An 18,529-nucleotide genomic window follows, 5' to 3' on the forward strand; every position below is an offset into this window, starting at 1 on the left:
GACTTCTCTTGCTACACAGAAGCAAAATATTGGTAGAAGGTTTTGTATTTAGAGAAATGGTAGCAGGGATGTTTTCATACAGTGATTTTTTTCAGAGATTATGCATTCTTCATGAATACTTTTTGTATTGCTGCTTGAAAATATGCATTTCCAAATATAGGTGTGAAGAGTGTGTATCAGTTAGTTAACTGTGTCCCCTGGCTTGCTTTTTTCCCCCCCCTACAGACGACAAATCGAACGGAACTTTGTAGGAATCATCTACAGCATCGACAAGCTCTACCAGAAAGAGTATTGACATGAAAAAAAAAAACATGACTCCCAGTACAGGTGTACCGGACTGGCAAACGAAGCTCTCGGTGTGACATTTTTAACATGTTTTAACAGTTGTTTACCTGCCGATAGTGAGAGATGATGTGTTTCTGCCAGTCGGAGATACTCGCTGGTTTAATTTTAAATCACTCCCTCATCCATCGCTCTCCTCATACATTCATTCTTCACTTTAGAATTTAGAATTCCGCATAGTTCCGACAGTTTCACTGGAATCAGGGCTTAAGGTAGGTAGCTGGTCCCTGGCTCATTTAAAAAGCAGGTTTTCAGGAAGTGGATTAACCCAGGGATCAACCGGCTCACCGCGACCGCTTTCAAAAAAAATAAAATGACCACTTACATTCAAAACACTTTCACTCTATTTGCTCATTAATTTATTGGGGGTGGCCGACGCAGGTCCGGTTTTTGTTTCCTGTGAACGCCGCTGATACCGTCAATGTATCTCGCTCTTATTTGACGAAACCCACTCAGTTTCCACCGCCACCAACATAAAGGTTTAATCTCTCTTCCCCCGACACTCCGTTTTGGTGTTTTTGAGATTTATTTTGATCTCCCAAAACCTTTTTAACCTTGATACAGCAGCAGCATTATGGCATAATTCTCCTGAAAGAAATGCGCAATTGTTCGATTGGGAACAATTCGGTGTCCGTGTGTGGACGCTAATCCCGCTAATTGGCATTTGTGCCGATTTCCATTTTTACTCGGAAAATGGTAAGTGTGATGAAATCTGGATTGTAGTTTTTAAATATTTAGCACCCAAGTGGTGTCATTTAGGTCTGACACTAATAAGCAGAACGCTGTGTATTTAGTGTGAAAGTCTACCTGGTGATGTACATACAAGGAGTGGCCGGAGCAGACTTTCTATTGTAGAGCTGTTGGGTCCAGACAAGTTTGGGTTTCTTGTCTTAAACCCCTTTTTGCAAACATCCCTGTTCTAATAAATGGCTTGGAGGTGTTCAATGTGTTCTGCCTGAGGCTGTGAGTAGTGTGGACTGATTACTGTTTCATTCGTGGTTAAAAAAAAAAACCAAAACAATCATTACAGCTTTGTCTCGATTCATTTTTCTTGGGTGGTTGGTTTATACAGAATACAGGCTGGGTGGGTTTTATTTTGAACCTGATCTTTTTAAAAGTTCCACATTTGATGTATTGCAAGTTTTGCCTTTGAATACGACCTGCTGGACTGGATGTTGAATTCAATTGGGAGGGATTTTGTCCATATGGTGTCATTGATTTGTATGCTGCCTTATTTAGAGGAAGGATTTGGATGTGTGGGTTCATTTTCCTTGCCTTCAGTGTTGTTTGTCTCTGGTTTGATCTGAAACTGATCCTCTGTATCTGCACTGCTGTAGACAACTCTTGTATGTGTGTATGCGTGTGTTGATGAAAATATGAGTTGTTTTTACTAAGTGGCAGTAAGCCGCAACATATTTAACCTTTGAATGGTCTGTGGGATTCTTACCTTGGCGGTTATGGGTCCATCTTCTCTTGCTGTTTGATGCTACCTCCTTCAGCTTAAGCCACACTTCTGGGGAAATTGCGATCCTGAGGTTTGGGTAGCATGCCTGGCTATCTTGAAAGAGTTTTATGTTGGTATTTGAGGTCAGCATGAATGTTTTTAATGGAAGCTGTAGATGGGTTTAGAGTTGTACTACACATGTCAAGCTGACAAGTTTCAAATCATTTCAGTTACTGAGCACAGCTTCAACCTCTGAAGTTTTACCCCCCCTTTTTTTTTTTTTGGATAATTTTCTAGGTTTGTGCCGCAGTCTCCGCTGTTTGGTTACAATGCAGTGGCTCCTTAAAGGAAATCCTTTTCGAACTGGAAACGAGAACGATTGGTGCCTAGAATTTAAACTTCCTGTTGGATTTGTGAGTCATTCGGCAGACGTGTATATAGTAGCTTGAAGATGAAGGCAAATGAGTGTTTTGCACTTTAAATGTATTATTTCCTTACTTTGTTATTTATCTTCACAGGTATTAAGTCGCTGATTTAGTCGGAAGCATCGTTAGATTAACACCAAAGAGGTTTGGTGTAGCGCTGTGGTCTAGCTTTCGTTTGCCGTTACTGTACCATGGTTTGTACGAAGGGTTTAAGTTTTTATGTGGATACTGAGAATAAGCTTATCGAGATTCAGAGATCTGTACAAGTTAAAAGAGCGTATCCATTATTGGCCTTGGTTTACAGGTTACTTGTGAAGAGTTTTGAAGGTGTTAAAATATCGTACTGTCGTGTTAAGTTTGCTAGGGATGAATGCTGGGTAATTTAATTAACGTCAGAGGACTTTTACCATTTCCTTCAAAGATGCAGTTCAGCTGCATCCAACTTCTATTCTAAATCTGTCAGTCCATACAAATCTGTGTTTCGCAAGCTGGTCATGTTTTTATATCGTCAGTGCGATTAATATCGTGGGCCTTGTACACCCGCCACCGCTCCCACGCTCGGTCCAAACCCCACCCTCGGTGTTCGCTGGCCCTCTCTGAGAGTGACTCCTTCAGTGTTTCAGCTTTTTTTCTTCTTCTGTGAAGTATCTTTTTAGTTGGTTTGTGATTGGATTGGGATTCAGGAGGTGTTTAAAAGCTGTGAAACTTGTGAGCAGCACAGAGATCTATCACAAAAACGGGACCCTGTCTATAAAAGGTGAAATCCTGTCCCCCTTCACATTTATGATGAAAAGATTTACGGATCTTGGAAAGCACAAGGTTAGTTCACACTAAAAAAAAAAAAAGACCAATGTGGTGCTGAACATTGATTTGGCCGGCATTTCTCATTGATTAAACTGAATCTCTTGGAGTATTTTCAGTATTAGAGACAGTCATCCACAGGAAATACGGACACCAAGCAGACTACTTGGGGTATAGTTGTAAAACATTGTTTTTATCTTATGATTACAAGCTGTTATGGTAATTTCCCAATAAAATATAATGAAAAGTATTTTGCTGGCGTATCTGTGGGTTGTGCCTGTATTTTAAAAGATGGACCATCACAGCTAAATGTGTCGACGCGTAGAAAGGCACAAATACGAGATTTAAGATCTTTTTACACCTTGGAGAAAAACAAAAACAAATGTTGACTACTATTCCATTAAAAATTGGGTTGGTCATCTGGAGAACTGAGTTATGAATTGTTAAAGCCCTATACATCCAGTTATCTGGTACAATTATACTTTCCTGCTTATAAATATTGGTTAGTGAATGTAATTTCCGGTGTCACAATGTTACATCAAAAATAAATGTTTTTATTACATTTAAAGCAGTCTGTTATTCGCCAAACTTGCTTTTAAAATTGTAAGATGGATGCGTGGCGTAATGTGCTGTCATCGCTGTGCCCGTGCAAGAAAACCACCCAGGCTAGGTCAACAAACGCCCGATATAAAGACACGTCACTCCATGAACGCACTGCAGTCGATTTTAACCGCATCCAAAGTGAGTTTCCCCCCGAATCTCACGACGGGGTCCAAGAACGGACTGCCAGGGTAGGACGAGAAGCTTTCCTCCATGAAGTCGCTGGATTCCTCCTCGCTGGTTCCTCGGAGGAGCGCGTTGGAAGGGATGTAGTCTAAAGTCATGTCTGTACTGAAGGACTCCTGAGTCTGTGAAGAGATCTCCGACTCCTGGGACAGAGTCTTGATGTATTGGCATGTGAACTGGCCTTTATAGGGTCCCAGCCCCCGCGACCGGCTCGCCATGAAGGGGGTCCGAGGGGAGTCGGACTCGTTCGACTGCTCTTTCTGCTCGGGAGGCAAGAGGTTTCTCTGCGTCTCTGTGTTGTGTGTGTCTATCGGGTCTTCGGGCACCTCCTCGATTTCCACCATGTGCGGTTCGTCGTCGCTGGAGGTGGACTCGTTCAGATACAGCTGATAAACCAGCTTCATTTGCCCCTGGTGAAGAACAAGAAACTCGTGAGATGGAAGATAAGCTGTAATGATTAATCTTAGAAATTACGAAACCTTTAAAACCTCTTATTAACTAATTTGAATCTTTAGCATATATTTTTACAACTATTAGAAGACACAAGGGAAGTAATTGCTTAGAATTCAGAGTGTCAGAAATTATTCAATTCAGAATTCTATAAAGTTTCTAATACGCAGGAGACAGATTTATGTGATTTTTCATCTTGGGTCCAGCCACAAAACCCAGGATACAAACTGCAGTGTTTATACTAGTGTTTGTGTTGAAGTAAGACAAACTGATGCGTTTAAGGGTGATTGATTTAGTTGAATGTGTGTATTACAGAAAATAGTTAAATTCAGAAAACTGAAACATTGGTATTGGACTAATTTGCTATAACTATTATCTCAAAGATTCAGAAGTTTTTAAAATAGGAAAATCTGGAATGTGCTATCTATGTATTCCAATGAGGGCAGAGATGGTTCCAGTGACATTTAGGTTGATAAAAGAGCATTTTGTGAGTATTTTAGCTAAATTAAGCACCGAAATCAAATTTAGCGGTCAAATTAACGTTGTATTAAGGTCTATGGTCGGGTCCCCAGTAAACATAGGCTTCTGTTAACAGAATCGGGGGCTGCGTTGTAGAGGTCTAGCTTCAGATGCTGTGGTTTGACTCTAAAATGGGACAGGAAACCCGATGCAGTGATGTACAGTGTAAGGTCTCCTGTTGACGCTGCAAGGGATCATCACCATTCAAAATCAAGATCGTGACTAAGTTTTCATTATGGATGGAGACTGGTGGTTTCCGTTTGGGGGCTTGGTGTATGTATTTTTCATGCCTGTCTGACGAGAGACTGCCGCCCTGAGTTTACTGGTCTTTCCAACAGGAACGAGTGGGTGTTCATTACATTAACAACAGCAGCCCACTACAGTGCCAGTCTCAAAGCTTTAAACTGCACCACCACTCTGCTCCAGCAGGTGGCGTGATCTAACAATGGATTTTTATCGTAATGCCATTTCTGTCATTTAAGCAAGTGTTTTGATGCACCGACTCGCTTTAACCCCCGAGATGAACTGAGAAACCAGTATTGGAAAGAAGACTTGCTTCTAAGTCTCCACACGTACCTTGACCGACGTGTACTCTTTGGCCCATTTGCTGTTAGCAGGATCGGGGATATCGGCATGTGTGAAGCAAGACAACCTGAAATAAAGTCCGAAACACAGCCGGCTCTTATTCGTAGTGAACATTGCTGTACATCCTATGTGAAAAATGTCTTCTGAGTTTGAGAAGTAGTAAAGATCTCTTTCCTAGATCTTTCCCTTGCTATGATGTCATCTTTCTTCCAGACGTGGCTCGTGAGATGATGGTGTAATATCCCAGTTGTGTTTGAAACATTATGCATGTGAAAAACGGGGATTCGACGTGTCGGAGCCCTCGACACTCTAAACGGAGCAGGAGGATGATCGCTTACCTCTGCCACACAGACGAGAGACCGCATATGTAGCCCGCGACCAAGCAGACGAGGATGGACGCGAACAGCATTGTGGGCCATAGCGGCATGAGCGGTCCTTCTGCTTCTGCAACACAAGCGCACATCTCTCACTCCACTGCTGTACAACACGACCACAGGCTCAGAGAGACTGTCACACTACCACAAAAGTGCACAACAGATGATAGGTTTAGCAGACAGCAAAAGTAGTTTTTTGTCCAAAGCAACTTGCATTAAAAACTGATGCAATTCGATTATACATTAATATCCTTGCTTTAAGGGATCAGTCTAAAGCAATGATTTGATTTGATTTGATTTGGATTTGATTGTGGTCTGTATGATTTCTAAGTGCTAGTAAATGTGCAAACAAAACAATATACATATATAAATTTGCCTTAATGTTTATATCTGTGCATCACAATCTCGTAGCTGCTCTTCAGGCCTTACGTTCGGCATTGACTGTAAAGCGACAACTCTCTCCTTGTTTTCCTTCCCCGGCAGATGTTGACGCTGTCATCCACAGGTCATAGGTTGTGTTAGACTGCAGGTTATTGATCGTGTATCCTCGGTGAGTGGCGTCTATTGGACCTGAATCGGTTACAAATATCAGAATGTAAACGGTAGGACATTTCAGATATGAATACACAGAAGCTTGTGATTTGATTGCCAAAGCAGTAGAGGACTCGATTGTGCTAAAATGACGAGCATTCGCCTATGATCACAAAGAGCACAGAATTAAAAACTAAAGGTACGTTTCACATGTCGTCCAATCCATACCAAGCTTGTGCTGCCATCCAGTGCTCTGGTTTCTGAGGTATATAGTGTAGCTGGTGATGCATCCCATTACGTGCTCCTGGGGAATTTCTCTCCAGGTCACAGTTAAGCTTTTGTTGTTCAGCTGTTTGATCGTCACCTTCGGGCCTTGTCTTGGAACTGGAACGAGAAATGCAACGGTGAGATGAGACAAAATTCAAAGATATATTTTCTTTCTGTTTTGTGGTATTGGAGAAGTATTACTTACCGGTTTGCCAAGAGTAGGCATTCACAAAATTGGCCCTCCCAAAGCCCTGGTCATACAGAGCATAGACAGCCCCCTGATAGCACTCACAGGGTTGAATGTTTTCTGTAGAAGAGAGAACCAACAGAGATGCTGATATACTGTGAACCCTGATTAATAATACCAAATTAATGTACAGCTGTCCATGTTATATTCCCTAGCTGTCAGACCTACAGGAGGGTACTTGAGTTGCATACCTGATATGACCATTGAAAACTGGTGACGGTCGAGCCTTTTCCAACTGATGTTCGATTTATTGCGTTTCTGAGCTTTGAACCACTCCACGACATAACCACGCAATGGCAAGGGGGTGCTCTCTGGGGGCTCCCATGTGATCGTGATGCTGTGGTTGCTGTGTGGTCTGCAGGTTACGTTTCTTGGGGCGGAAAACGCTGAAAAAGTGGAGTGAGTGTGTGTTCAGAGGAGACTACGTGGGGACTTGATCCAAGTCTTCAAAATCATGACAGGCATCGACCACATCAAACCAGAGGAGCTTTTCCACATCAGCAGGGACACACAGACCCGGGGACACAAATGGAAATTGGGCTTCAAGGCATTCAAGACAGAAAACAGGAGACACTTCTTCACACAGAGAGGCATCACAATCTGAACAAACTCCCCAGCGATGTGGCTGAAGAGACAATTTGGGAACATTCAAAAACAGACTGGATAGGATCCTTGATCACTTAGTTATTAATGGACACCAGACGAGCACGATGGGGTGAATGGCCTCCTCTCGATTGGAGACTTTATGTTCTTATTCATGTTTTAAAGCTCAAATTATAAAATAAGCCTCAAAACTGCAGACACATGAGACGTTTCCATTGAATATAAGTCATGTTGACGTTTTGTGAAGATCACACTGTACTCGGTGAAATGAAAACCTTTAATCGAAACACGACTGCGACGGCACATTCCCGCCCAGGTAACTTAAACCATTTACCTCCTGTTAACGGTAGGCTGAAGGTGGTGGGCGGAGACTTCCCTCTGGAGTTGCGTGCCGACAGGGTGACGGTGCACCGGGAGCAAAAGATGGGCCTGCTGCGGCTGCTGTTGGCAGGGTACTCTTCCTGCTTCTTCTCTGCTTGATCCTCAATGACCATATCATAGTGTAAGACTGTCCCCCTGGCTTCAGACTCTGATAGTTTCTGTACAGAGAATAAATCACTATAGCGCCACATCCTCTTACAACAGTCTGATGATTTACAAATCAATACACAACACTTTAATATCTTATTATTATTATTGTTGTTGTTATTAGTAAATGATCATGATGAGAAGATAATCTCATTCTCTCACACTGCTTTTGAAGTGCTGGGCAGTACAGTCACTTGGTTCCATGCCATCATTGATCACCAAAGTGTTAGCTAGGTTTTTTTTCTCGCAGACATAACAAGGTGTCTCGGTCTATGTTGATTAGGCTACAATGTCATTAGACCAGATGATTCAAGCCTTTCAAGGTTTTGAATTATCATGCATTTCCTGGAACAGCCCCAACCCTGCTGGTTTGTGTTCCAACTGAGCTCTCAATAACTTAATTGAATCTTAATTGAAGATAAAATCTGCTTAGATTTTACTTTCTAAATTGTGTGATAAAAAAGTTGGTTCTTTAATAAGTTATTTATACAATTCTATACTTAACTTAAAACCCCCACTGTTTAAAATAATTAAACTGCTGATTTAGGAAATTATAAGTTCAATTAAGGGTTCAAATAAGTAATTAAGAACTTGGTTGGAACAAAAACGGGCAGGGTAGGGGCTCCTCCAGGACCCAGGTTGGGAACCACTGTCATCGCACGATGAACAACAGATCTCAGCCCATAACCTCTTCACATCTGAAAGGCTCACGGTGACAATAGATACCACTAATTGTTTGTTTCAGGTAAATCACATTGCATTGCGTTATGCTTCCAATTACACCCTAACAGAGCAGGGTGGGAGGGGTTCCATGAGGCATTTCTTTTAAGCATTTTTTCATTTTATTGTAAACTGAAACTTTCTGTCTGTGTGGCATTGGTTTCATTTTCACACATTCGAGGTGCAATTGACTTGTATGTATGTTTCCTCACTACAACTTTCTAAAGCTGAGCGGCTGTCAAGAGTTCTTCACTCAGTCAGTCAGTGTCACTTGTACTCTAACACGTTGAGAGCCTCTTAAAATTATTACTCTACAAAATCTAGATCAAAGAGTGGAAAGAGGCTTCATGGAAAATGCCTCAATTGTACGTAAGTATGCACTACTTGTCTCCACAAGTAGTTTAGTCATATGGTATTGCAGTATTTCCTGTTATTAAAGGTGAAACAATTCCTAGAAAATTAACTCTGTGACTCTGATAAAGTATCTGTACAGGTATCGAGCACTAAAAACAGCAGGCAAACAGTTCAGAGACCAGAAAATGGTTTAAAATCCTCCTCTAATTTCACCTGACAGATCAGTTTAGAGAGAAAGAGAGAGAAACAAAAGTTGGGTATTCTTAAATGCTCAATTAACTAAATAATTGGTTATACAGGTTGTTGATCAGCAAGAGGTTATACATTTCAAAGAATTCTTAGTCTGATAAGCTGCCATTTCCCATTACGAAACTTCGGTATCTCCTCCGACATCTTGGTGATCTGACTATGGATGGAAAGTGTGGTTTATCTCGGCCATATTGAACTATTTACAAAGATTAAAACAAACTCATACTTGCCTTCCACACCAGAGTGAAGGACTTTTCTCTGGAGTCTGGCGGATCCACAATATACCAGACATCCAGTGGTCTGAGAGGCACTGCAAAAGGGCAAAGCACTGCAATGAAAATTAAACTTCTCTACACATTTCCAGGGGCATTATGACACATTCATACATGCATATCCACTTGAAATCACCATGGACATAATACAATGTTTGTTGACAGAGACAGGCTTCATTACAGTGGGTAGCTCTCGGCATAGCCAACAATATGCATTCCCACATAAACCACTTAGTTTGAAGCCCATACTGGAACATCTACAGCATCAAATACAAAGCCTTTTATTTTCAAAGATTTAAAAGTTTCCTAAATAGAATAAATGTAAATCAAACATTCTTAGCCGCATAAACGAAACAAGGACGTTTCCTATCGATGAGTAATTTTCAAGGAAATCCCGAAGAGCCAACTGGCAGAAGTGACCTCAAACACCAGACACAGGAAACTCTAAGATCATATACCTAAGACTGACGGTGGTGAATGTGTCAGAGAGGTTGCTATTCATTCAATAAAAGTAAAGTAAGCCCATTTATAATTTTGATATATACATTTAAAACCTCTTCTAGGAAACAGAAGAGGTCGCGATCAATGAATATAATGTTTGGCTCAGCTTTTTGATTGAAACCATCATACCCCTTTGTGCCTAAATGTGCAGGAATGCTTGCCCACACAATCGCACATCAAACGCATGCAACAAAAACGCTTAACCAACAGACACTCATCATTTGTGCTGAAGGAGACCGTTAAGTTAATCTGTCTTCTCAGAAAGAAATGTAAGCCCTTTTCTAATGTCAAGGCAAATGGTTTCATACTGTATGTAGCAGTAGCCCAATGGTACTGAAATGTCTATATACTTTGAGATGTACTTAGAGATACACTAGTCATCTACTTAGTATCATTCACTTTTGGAGGGCTTCGAATCAAAATGTCTGCCGGGTTACAATTGATCTTCGGAAGCCCAAAAAACAATTAAAAATCATATTTTTTCACAGCTGGGGCAGAGGACCGGTGATTCCTGCAACGTTATAATAATTAAAGCGAGCCCACAAAGGAATCGTTAAAAAATCAAGTCCAATCATCTGTCTGCCTTATACGGAGTCATCTTCAGCGTCCTTCCTCCTCCCGTGTGTCACAGGATTACTGAGAGGAAACGGCAATCTGACACGATCGACAGGACTCTATGATTAATACATTTTCTCAGACTTTCTTTCTGACTTAATCAACGTGTTATCTTTTACTTTCCCACTTCAAGCGAATATAACGTCTGCAACTTAGCCATCCATCTGAGAACATGAAGAGAAAATCGGTGCTTCTTCGAAACTTCTAGCTAGCAGCAGTGAGGGGCTTTAATACACAAATTAATCACACAAGTACTTTTACTATGAATAAAATGTTAATCCCTAAGACATAGTTCTCCACCGTGCATCTAGATGGTATCAACATCTTCTCACTGCTTTGCTTTAAAGTAGCATTGATTATATTTCTTCAGATCTCTATCATATTCATAATGTACACCATGTGCTGAGTCTGAACTGTGAATTCATTCAAACCCGAACCGTAAACACTATTAGAAAGATTTGTAAAGTGTAGTTTCAAAAATTACCTTCTTCCCCGGTCTTGTTGACGGCTGTGTTGCTCCATTCGCTCCATAAACCTTTAGCCGGGCCCAGTTTGGTCCGAGCTCTGAACATGTATGTGGTGAAGGGCTGAAGGTTCGAACAGTTAAAACTCTTGCTGGCTGTTGCCTGTAAGTAATGGAAAAATAGTTACTACTTACAAGTTATAACTCAGTTTTCTGATGCTAAGCAAGTAGACAGAGTGACCCTTACATTTTAGATATAGATAATTGATTTATTTTGCTTCTATATTAGAAACAAACACATCTAGGCTTTTTCTAGGCATTGTATGAACAGCAGACTACATGCAACCAAGAGTTAACACCCCCAAGACCCTCCATCACGAGACGAATCTTGTGGTCTATGATCTGTGTTCTTCAGTGGGAGGTGTATGTGTTCATTCATGTTAGAACTCATTTTGAAACCCCATATGGTAATCCACACAAGAAATGTACATTCTTAATATTTCCCAGATACATGGGTTAAACATATTGTAAACTCTTTCTTAAGCAATGGATCCAATGAGAGGTTAGAGGTTTAGAAGTCCCTTATTTTCTTCTTCAGTGCATTTAAACATTTGCTGTCTTTCTGTAAGTGCAACTTCCAAGGTTTAGATAGAGTTGTTATTATAGAAACATCATTCTGTCAGATAGGACATAGTATATAATGTTTCCTTCTGAAACTGAAGGCCTGTTCATTGATATCTGTGCTTGCTGTCATATTTTCTTTCATTTGTGTGTGGTGGATGTTTCTATTGTTTTGTTGAATTGTTGTGGTTTTGTTACTTCCCTCTTGTCTTTACTATAAACGAGCATTGGTTCTCAATTGTCTAACCTGGCTAAATCAAGGTTCAATTAATAAATAAAATGGAGAGTATAAGGAACATGCATCGATAGATTTGTTTTAGCCCAGTTAAACACACCTTCACACAGATCAGGCTTGTTACGAAGGGTGGAAATGCAAAATGGGCGAATTCCAAAATAAAATCAAAGTTAACCAGAGGGAATTTGAGCACCCCAAAAAAAATACCACCACTTGGGAAAAGATGAATTTCTATCAATTAATGAATAAATTAGCTGCAAAAGTAGACACTTTACTTGGACTCTATTGAACTCTTACATTGAAAATATGGTTCCTCCAAAACGTGCTGCCGTCTCTCTGGTACTGGACCTCCAGCAGCTGGGTGCTCGACACGTCCTCCCAGTGCAGCACGCAGTCCCAGGACAAGCAGTTCAACAGGGTGATGTTAGGAGGGCGCGGTTTGACTGCCGGGGGAAAAGCAGGGAAACACGGTGGACTCGGATCAGAGTGGTACCCAAAATGGCACAGTGTCTCCGGGCCTGTCCTATAGGTTTACTAAATCAATGCACGACGTTTCCAGATTGATTTTGATGACAAAAAAGCCAAATGGAAATGAGCAACGAATGCAAGTTGAGTCAAATTACATTACATTACAACTTGACAGAGACACAGAGAGAAATCAGACCATTGCCCTGTGCTGATCAGAAAAAACTCCCTCTGAGTCCTGAAGCAGAAGTTTTCTAATCAGAAGTCAACTTAAGACCAAATCATCTGCTTGCTATGATTCAGGAGGATGTTAAAAAAGGAACAAAAATGTAAAACAGTCTTCCTGGTGCACCAAACATAGATTCGCTTTGCAGTGTAGAAAATAGAAACAGAAGATGTAATAAGAGAGAGTTGTTTTAAATCAGCCAACTCTGACATGCAGATGTTATTTTTCTCTTTACCTTGTTAAGAACCATTCATAATGTTGTTTGTACCCGTCATACATACCTATATTATTCAGAGTGATGTTTAGAATCGGGGAAGATGCAGATCCCAGGATGTTGGATGCTGTTACCCAGACCCAGTATTGCGATTTGGACCCAAATGGAGGAAAACTCACAGATGTGGAACCAGAATACGGGCCCCGTTTTATTCTGCTACCGTGAGATTCAGTTTCCACCCTGAAACAGACGACAGTAATCTCATTCTCTCGCATTGTTGGCGAGAAGAAAGTAGAAGAAAACATGTTTGGTCTCATGAAGTATAAAGGTCTAAGTCTGTTTTGGTGAAGGCTGTTCATTTTAGGGAAGTCTACATATATTAGATATTGATTTGATAAGCCAAGTGTCTCAAATGAAGGAGGCGTTTTGTAGTCACTCACCACAGCTGAGAGACAGTCTGAATGTTGTACGTGCGTCTTCCCGTTTTCCACATGCAGGTTATGTTTCCCAGTTCTCCATTCTGAATGCATGTTAGGTTATGGGGCACATCAGGTGGGTCTGTAAGGCAACCGCAGAATGTGCTCAGTGCTGACGTTTTTAAAGGTCATGGTTTTACATTTCACCTCATAAGCGTCATAAGCTAAATAAACATACTGTCTGAATAAACAGAGGCATGTTTCAACTGCCAAGCAAACTAATTCACAAAACAAAGAGAAACACAACTTTCCGCCCGAGTTATTTGATCGCTGTCCCTGTAATTAGCAACGTCTCTTTCACATTTTGGTTGCAGCTAGAATTTGTTAGACTGAAATTAAGAAATTATTATCAATATACCATAATCTGTAGGTAGTTTATTTCTAAGGCAGTGGTTCCCAAACCGGTCCTGGGGGACACCCTACCCTGCTGGTTTTTGTTCCAACTAAGCTCTCAATTACTTAATTGAACCTTAATTGAAGGTTGAACCTTAATTGAATTGAAAATCTGCTTAGATTTTACTTTTTAAATTGTGTAAGAAAATAGTTGTTTCTTCAATAAGTTTTTTAATATAATTCTATACTTAACTTAAAACCCCTACTGTTTAAAATAATTAAAAGTCTCTGATTTAGGAAATTATTAGTTCAATTAAGTAATTGAGAGCTCAGTTGGAACAAAAACCAGCCGGGTAGGGGGTCCCCCAGGACCAGTTTGGGAACCACTGTTCTAAGGGAATAAGAGTAATGAGTAGGATGTTCATATGCGACACTTACATCCAGCTTTGATGTCCAGTCCACACGGCTCTGGGCTCTGTACATCGTTACACTGACACGCAAACACGGTCCTCGGCTTGGTGAAGTTGGGCTTGATGGACACCGTCGTGGCATTGTATTTCTTAAGGTTGTAATTCTCCGCTCTGTCCTGGTAAATCGCCTTCTTCTTGCAGTGGTTTCTAATAGTGCAGTACACTTCCACCATCGTGCCCAGCTTGACAAATGTACCGTTGAGGGTAGACACTGTACAGTCATACCCTGTACAGAAAAAAAACGGCCACACATCATACAGGCATCATAGTGTTAGTAAGTGTAATACATTTATATGCACAGTACACACACAGATGAGCAATACTGTGCATTGTGTGGCCCTAAAATTAAAGACTATATTTTGTGGTGTTACTTCACTTCAAAATGCTTTTTGAAACAGAAAACAAATCTAACATGCAGACGATTCCTGACATGTTAATTCAAATCCAATCACCCTGTATATCTTTACCTGGGGTTGGAGGTTGATCCAAATAATTCAAAAGTATGTTTTTTTAAGAAAGAAGCTAATTGTTACTCTCTCAACCCTCAAAGGAAATTCACATACATTAATTTATATATATATGTATATATAGGTCTATATATTATTGCATAAACTGAAAACAGTCACTTCACCCCCAAATAATCTATATGCATTTCCAAAGAGTTTAATTAATTCTGTTTCCACCAGGTGCAATGCAGTAGTTTTTAGAGTTGTATTGTGGATTTCCCCCATTGTCTAATCCAAAAACCTGCTTTGACCAGTGTGTGATGAATGCCGTTGCAGGTTAAAACAGTTCTATCTGAACTATTATACTTAAACAGAGTCATTACCAAAAGACACAATGAATCTGGGCTAAAAACACAACATTAGTGGATAATTTTACAGTTCACTAAATAAGCACAAGTCCAACCCAGATCACAATTACAGCAGCACAATATGGTGTATATGCAATAGAAAAGTTGCAACAATTCAACTATTGTTTAGAGATGTGATGAAGTGTATTACATACGTGCACTGGCTCCACTACTGTGCAGAAGGAGGATGATATGAATTGTAAACCAATAGCCCAATATGAGAGGCATCTGGCTGCTTTTCACAGCAGTGGCAGCGTTGTCTGTGGGATGGAAGAGGGGCTGTCAGGGTGTCTGGCTTTCTCATTTTCCCCGGTACATCCTTTCCCCCAGTGTAAAACTGTGATTATAAAGATTATTAACATTAATGAAGAAGAAGAGTTATAGTAATTAATATAATAAATATTGATAATTGGAGAGAGACGTTTATAATATCAACAGAAACCTTAATTTAATATATACATACATGCATCAGGTAATGACAAGCATGCAAGTTTTGTTTTTGTTGTTGTTTTGTTCAACAGTGATACCCATGCATTAGATTATTAAGTAATTTGTAGATGTTGCACTTCTCGCATGAGTGAAAGTCTCTCTTTCTGAAAATCCTGTCCAAGATCTGAGAAACCCAGGCTGCTAAGGAGGACTACAGACTGAACTTTTCCGAGAAGAGGTGAGAACGGGTTATAAGCTGTCTAAGTGTTGTTGTTGGTTTTATTTATCTCTGTAAAGCCCATTATGACACTTATAGTCGCCGGGTGTAAATCTAGACTGTCTGCACCGGATAAGATAAGACGGCAAACAATTATGATCACTCAGCAACTGATTTCCCATTTCATCTGTCTAACTGTATTTACCTTTGAGCTTAATTTAACGAGTTTTTTAAAATAAACACTATGGCTATGTGTCTTGTACACTAAAGTTAGGCTAGAACCCGTTAAAGGAGATCTAAAATATTTAACTTGAAATAAACAGGAGTGCTTACAGAAATCTATATTCGCATGCATAGTTTTGAAGAAATGAAGAATAAATAACCCGACAGTACTTGCCTATCCCACTGGTGCCGATGTCTTCATCTTGGTGGACTGTGTGAAATGGGGAACCGTGCGTAAAAGCGCACCGCCCGCTCCGCCGCGCACCGTGGAGAGAAGTGCGCTCAGCGGCGGGGCTCTGATGAATCAGCCCTGCGGTGACAAAGCACATCCATCCGTGTTTCATACTCTCTCACGCACAGCTGGCGCCCCTCATGTGTATCCTTCATTCAATACCGGGAGGTGGGGAAACACTGACCAGGGCATAGCTTTATGGAGACTAAGTCGTGAACATGCTAGCTATATCTCTATTTCGTGTTGGAAATGAGCTCCGGGGGTTTGAATAAACAGCAGGTGTGCCGGTAGGGGGTATCAAATCCCAAATTCATAAGAGGTGTGTTTTAATATACTGGTTTATTTTTTGTTTTTTGTTTTTTTGTAATCTATCTATATTCAATGTATTACGTTTGCCAACTGAATAAAATGGATTACAATTATCCTCTAAAAAGGTAACCTGTATAGAAACATTCCACAGGACATAATTCAAAGCAGTGGTGATTTTGAAACGGTTGTAGTTAAAGTGTATCTCGGCGTGGAGTTAATCTTCACTGAAAGACATTTTTCTCCTTAAATTGTGTATCTACTCCCACAACAACCCCCTTTCTACAACCCTGCAGCACTCCCACCGACTCACACATACACATCTACAACACAAATGACTTCACTGCCCCAAAGTGATGCATGTTCCTTTAGCGTCTCTCTCTTATAGTACTTACAATATCCAGCTCTGCCTGGTTTCTAAAAACACAGAGAAAGCCAAATCCAGGATCCAATGGTGGCAGAGAGCAAGGCTCACAGAGTGAGAAAAAAGAAAAAAAAGTGATACCCAGGGGTACTAGAGAGGGAATTCCCCAGTCATTTTATGCTATTTGAGCACCATTTCATCTTTGGTTATCTACAAAAAGAGAGAGAAAAGATTAATGTTTCCCTTCTGTGCTTTGCCTATTAATATTGTGAAAGTGAAAGTTTATTAATCATTATTCATATTTTTTTTAGAAACAGGAAAAATGTACGCAATTTTCACTACTACTACCTTTACAATCCAAAAATCTGCTTCCTGGAAATTCAAAAGTCAGCTCAGACTGACAATTTCTACCTAGAGGAAAATGCTCAAGTGCATTAAATCAGAATTGCAGTGATGAGATTGGATTGGAGTCGGCGATCTTCATTTGGAGAGGAAACTGCTAAGTATTACATTTCTCATATAGTCAAGGCGAGGTTTGAAGGTTGTCTGCTGTGAGTTTTTTTTGGTTTTATTTGGTATTTCTAAAACCACCTGCTGTGTAAAAACAGTACACTCTACCTTCAAAGGTAACAGACAGTTTGACAATTTCTGGATTTTTCAAACCCAAAACAAACCTAACCCCTGTGCTGAAATGACTGTGCAAAGGTTAGCTGTATCTAACGGCAAAGGTCAGTGCATGATGCCATACTTAAAGTCATTCCCACTTCACAGCAAATTAAGAAGTCAATTGTAAAAGACCATAAATAATACCCAAATCCTCAAGCAAAGTCCACACATAAGTGAAAAGCAACACTGGGCAAGATCAAAGCACCATCTGATAACCAGAGAGACAGTGGTTAAGTTGTACAGATATGCAATGCCTGTCTGCATCGCCCCAGATTAAGATTTAGATTCCATCTGTAAACCATTCTGATCTTTTTTTACCTGATGTGCAGAAGGATGTAGATGATGATGAAAATTAGCCATACAGGGATAACTGTTTACGTTCAAAGAAGATCTTTTGCTTCATTTATTTTTTTAACTATTTATTTTTCAGCCTCCAATGCACACATTGCTTTTAGAAATATGTTTCTTCAGAAGCCGGAAACCACAATGTGTGCTGGTCAGAGAAGTGCCACATGTTAAAAGCACGGCACTCAGTGGTGTAGTCTTTCAGTTGTTTTCTTATCAGAGGTTGTGTGTTGCTTGTATTCAAACCCATTTGCTTGTTTTGGGTCTGTTTTCATTTTCAGTGGTAAGAGAGGGCGATTCTAAACCCTCTTATCTTCCAGAGACTGAAACTTTGTGGCACAAACATAGAGGCTTTATCTCACATGTAAACTTTTATGTAACATTTATGTAACACAGAGCAAGTCAGATGAGACACAGAGACACATTCATCTTAGTAATTATGGGTCTGTTAGGTCCTGTTATCTGATTCTGGCGAGGCCGCAGATCTGTCGATGTCGATCAGTTAATGTGATTGCAGGTTTGTGTCAAAGAAGCCTCATCAGTGACTTTTGTTAATGATTTCAATGTATTTATCACTACAATCTATTTGCCTTTTGCAAACCCCAGTCTGTCTTTGAAGGAGAAACACGAATACCTGCTTTTTTCATTCATTCAGTCAGTATCTAGAAGGAAGCGACTGTAGGGACTGTACAGGAAATTGTGAGCACAGTTTTATACGCAGGTGCAACTTACAGTAACAAACTACGAACTGCTCTGGGTTTTAAAAATATGTTGTTTTT

The 18,529-nt window shown here is 40.3% G+C and overlaps 1 protein-coding gene across 1 annotated transcript; it reads right to left on the reverse strand.

The window, feature by feature from the left end:
- Positions 1-3,545: 3,545 nt before the first annotated feature.
- il12rb2 (interleukin 12 receptor, beta 2a) lies at positions 3,546-15,302 on the reverse strand. The gene is made up of 15 exons (XM_066691757.1): positions 15,125-15,302; positions 14,085-14,342; positions 13,278-13,395; positions 12,905-13,077; positions 12,230-12,375; positions 11,098-11,239; positions 9,456-9,535; positions 7,709-7,913; positions 6,963-7,157; positions 6,730-6,831; positions 6,486-6,641; positions 6,156-6,296; positions 5,691-5,796; positions 5,344-5,419; positions 3,546-4,208 (listed from the first exon to the last, which is right to left on the reverse strand). The coding sequence occupies exons 1-15, from the start codon at positions 15,195-15,197 to the stop codon at positions 3,711-3,713; spliced, it is 2,469 nt and encodes an 822-aa protein (XP_066547854.1). The 5' UTR covers positions 15,198-15,302; the 3' UTR covers positions 3,546-3,710.
- Between the last annotated feature and the right edge of the window lie 3,227 nt (positions 15,303-18,529).

This window comes from Amia ocellicauda, chromosome 19, assembly GCF_036373705.1.
Source record: "Amia ocellicauda isolate fAmiCal2 chromosome 19, fAmiCal2.hap1, whole genome shotgun sequence".
NCBI lineage: Eukaryota > Metazoa > Chordata > Actinopteri > Amiiformes > Amiidae > Amia > Amia ocellicauda.

Coding starts and splice junctions, on each gene's coding strand:
- il12rb2 (XM_066691757.1), bottom strand. CDS start 15,197: ATGCCTCTCATATTGGGCTATTGGTTTACAATTCATATCATCCTCCTT. Junction 7,914..9,455: donor CCTTCACTCTGGTGTGGAAG/GCAAGTATGAGT, acceptor TTCTCTGTACAG/AAACTATCAGAGTCTGAAGC. Junction 6,832..6,962: donor GTTTTCAATGGTCATATCAG/GTATGCAACTCA, acceptor TCTCTTCTACAG/AAAACATTCAACCCTGTGAG.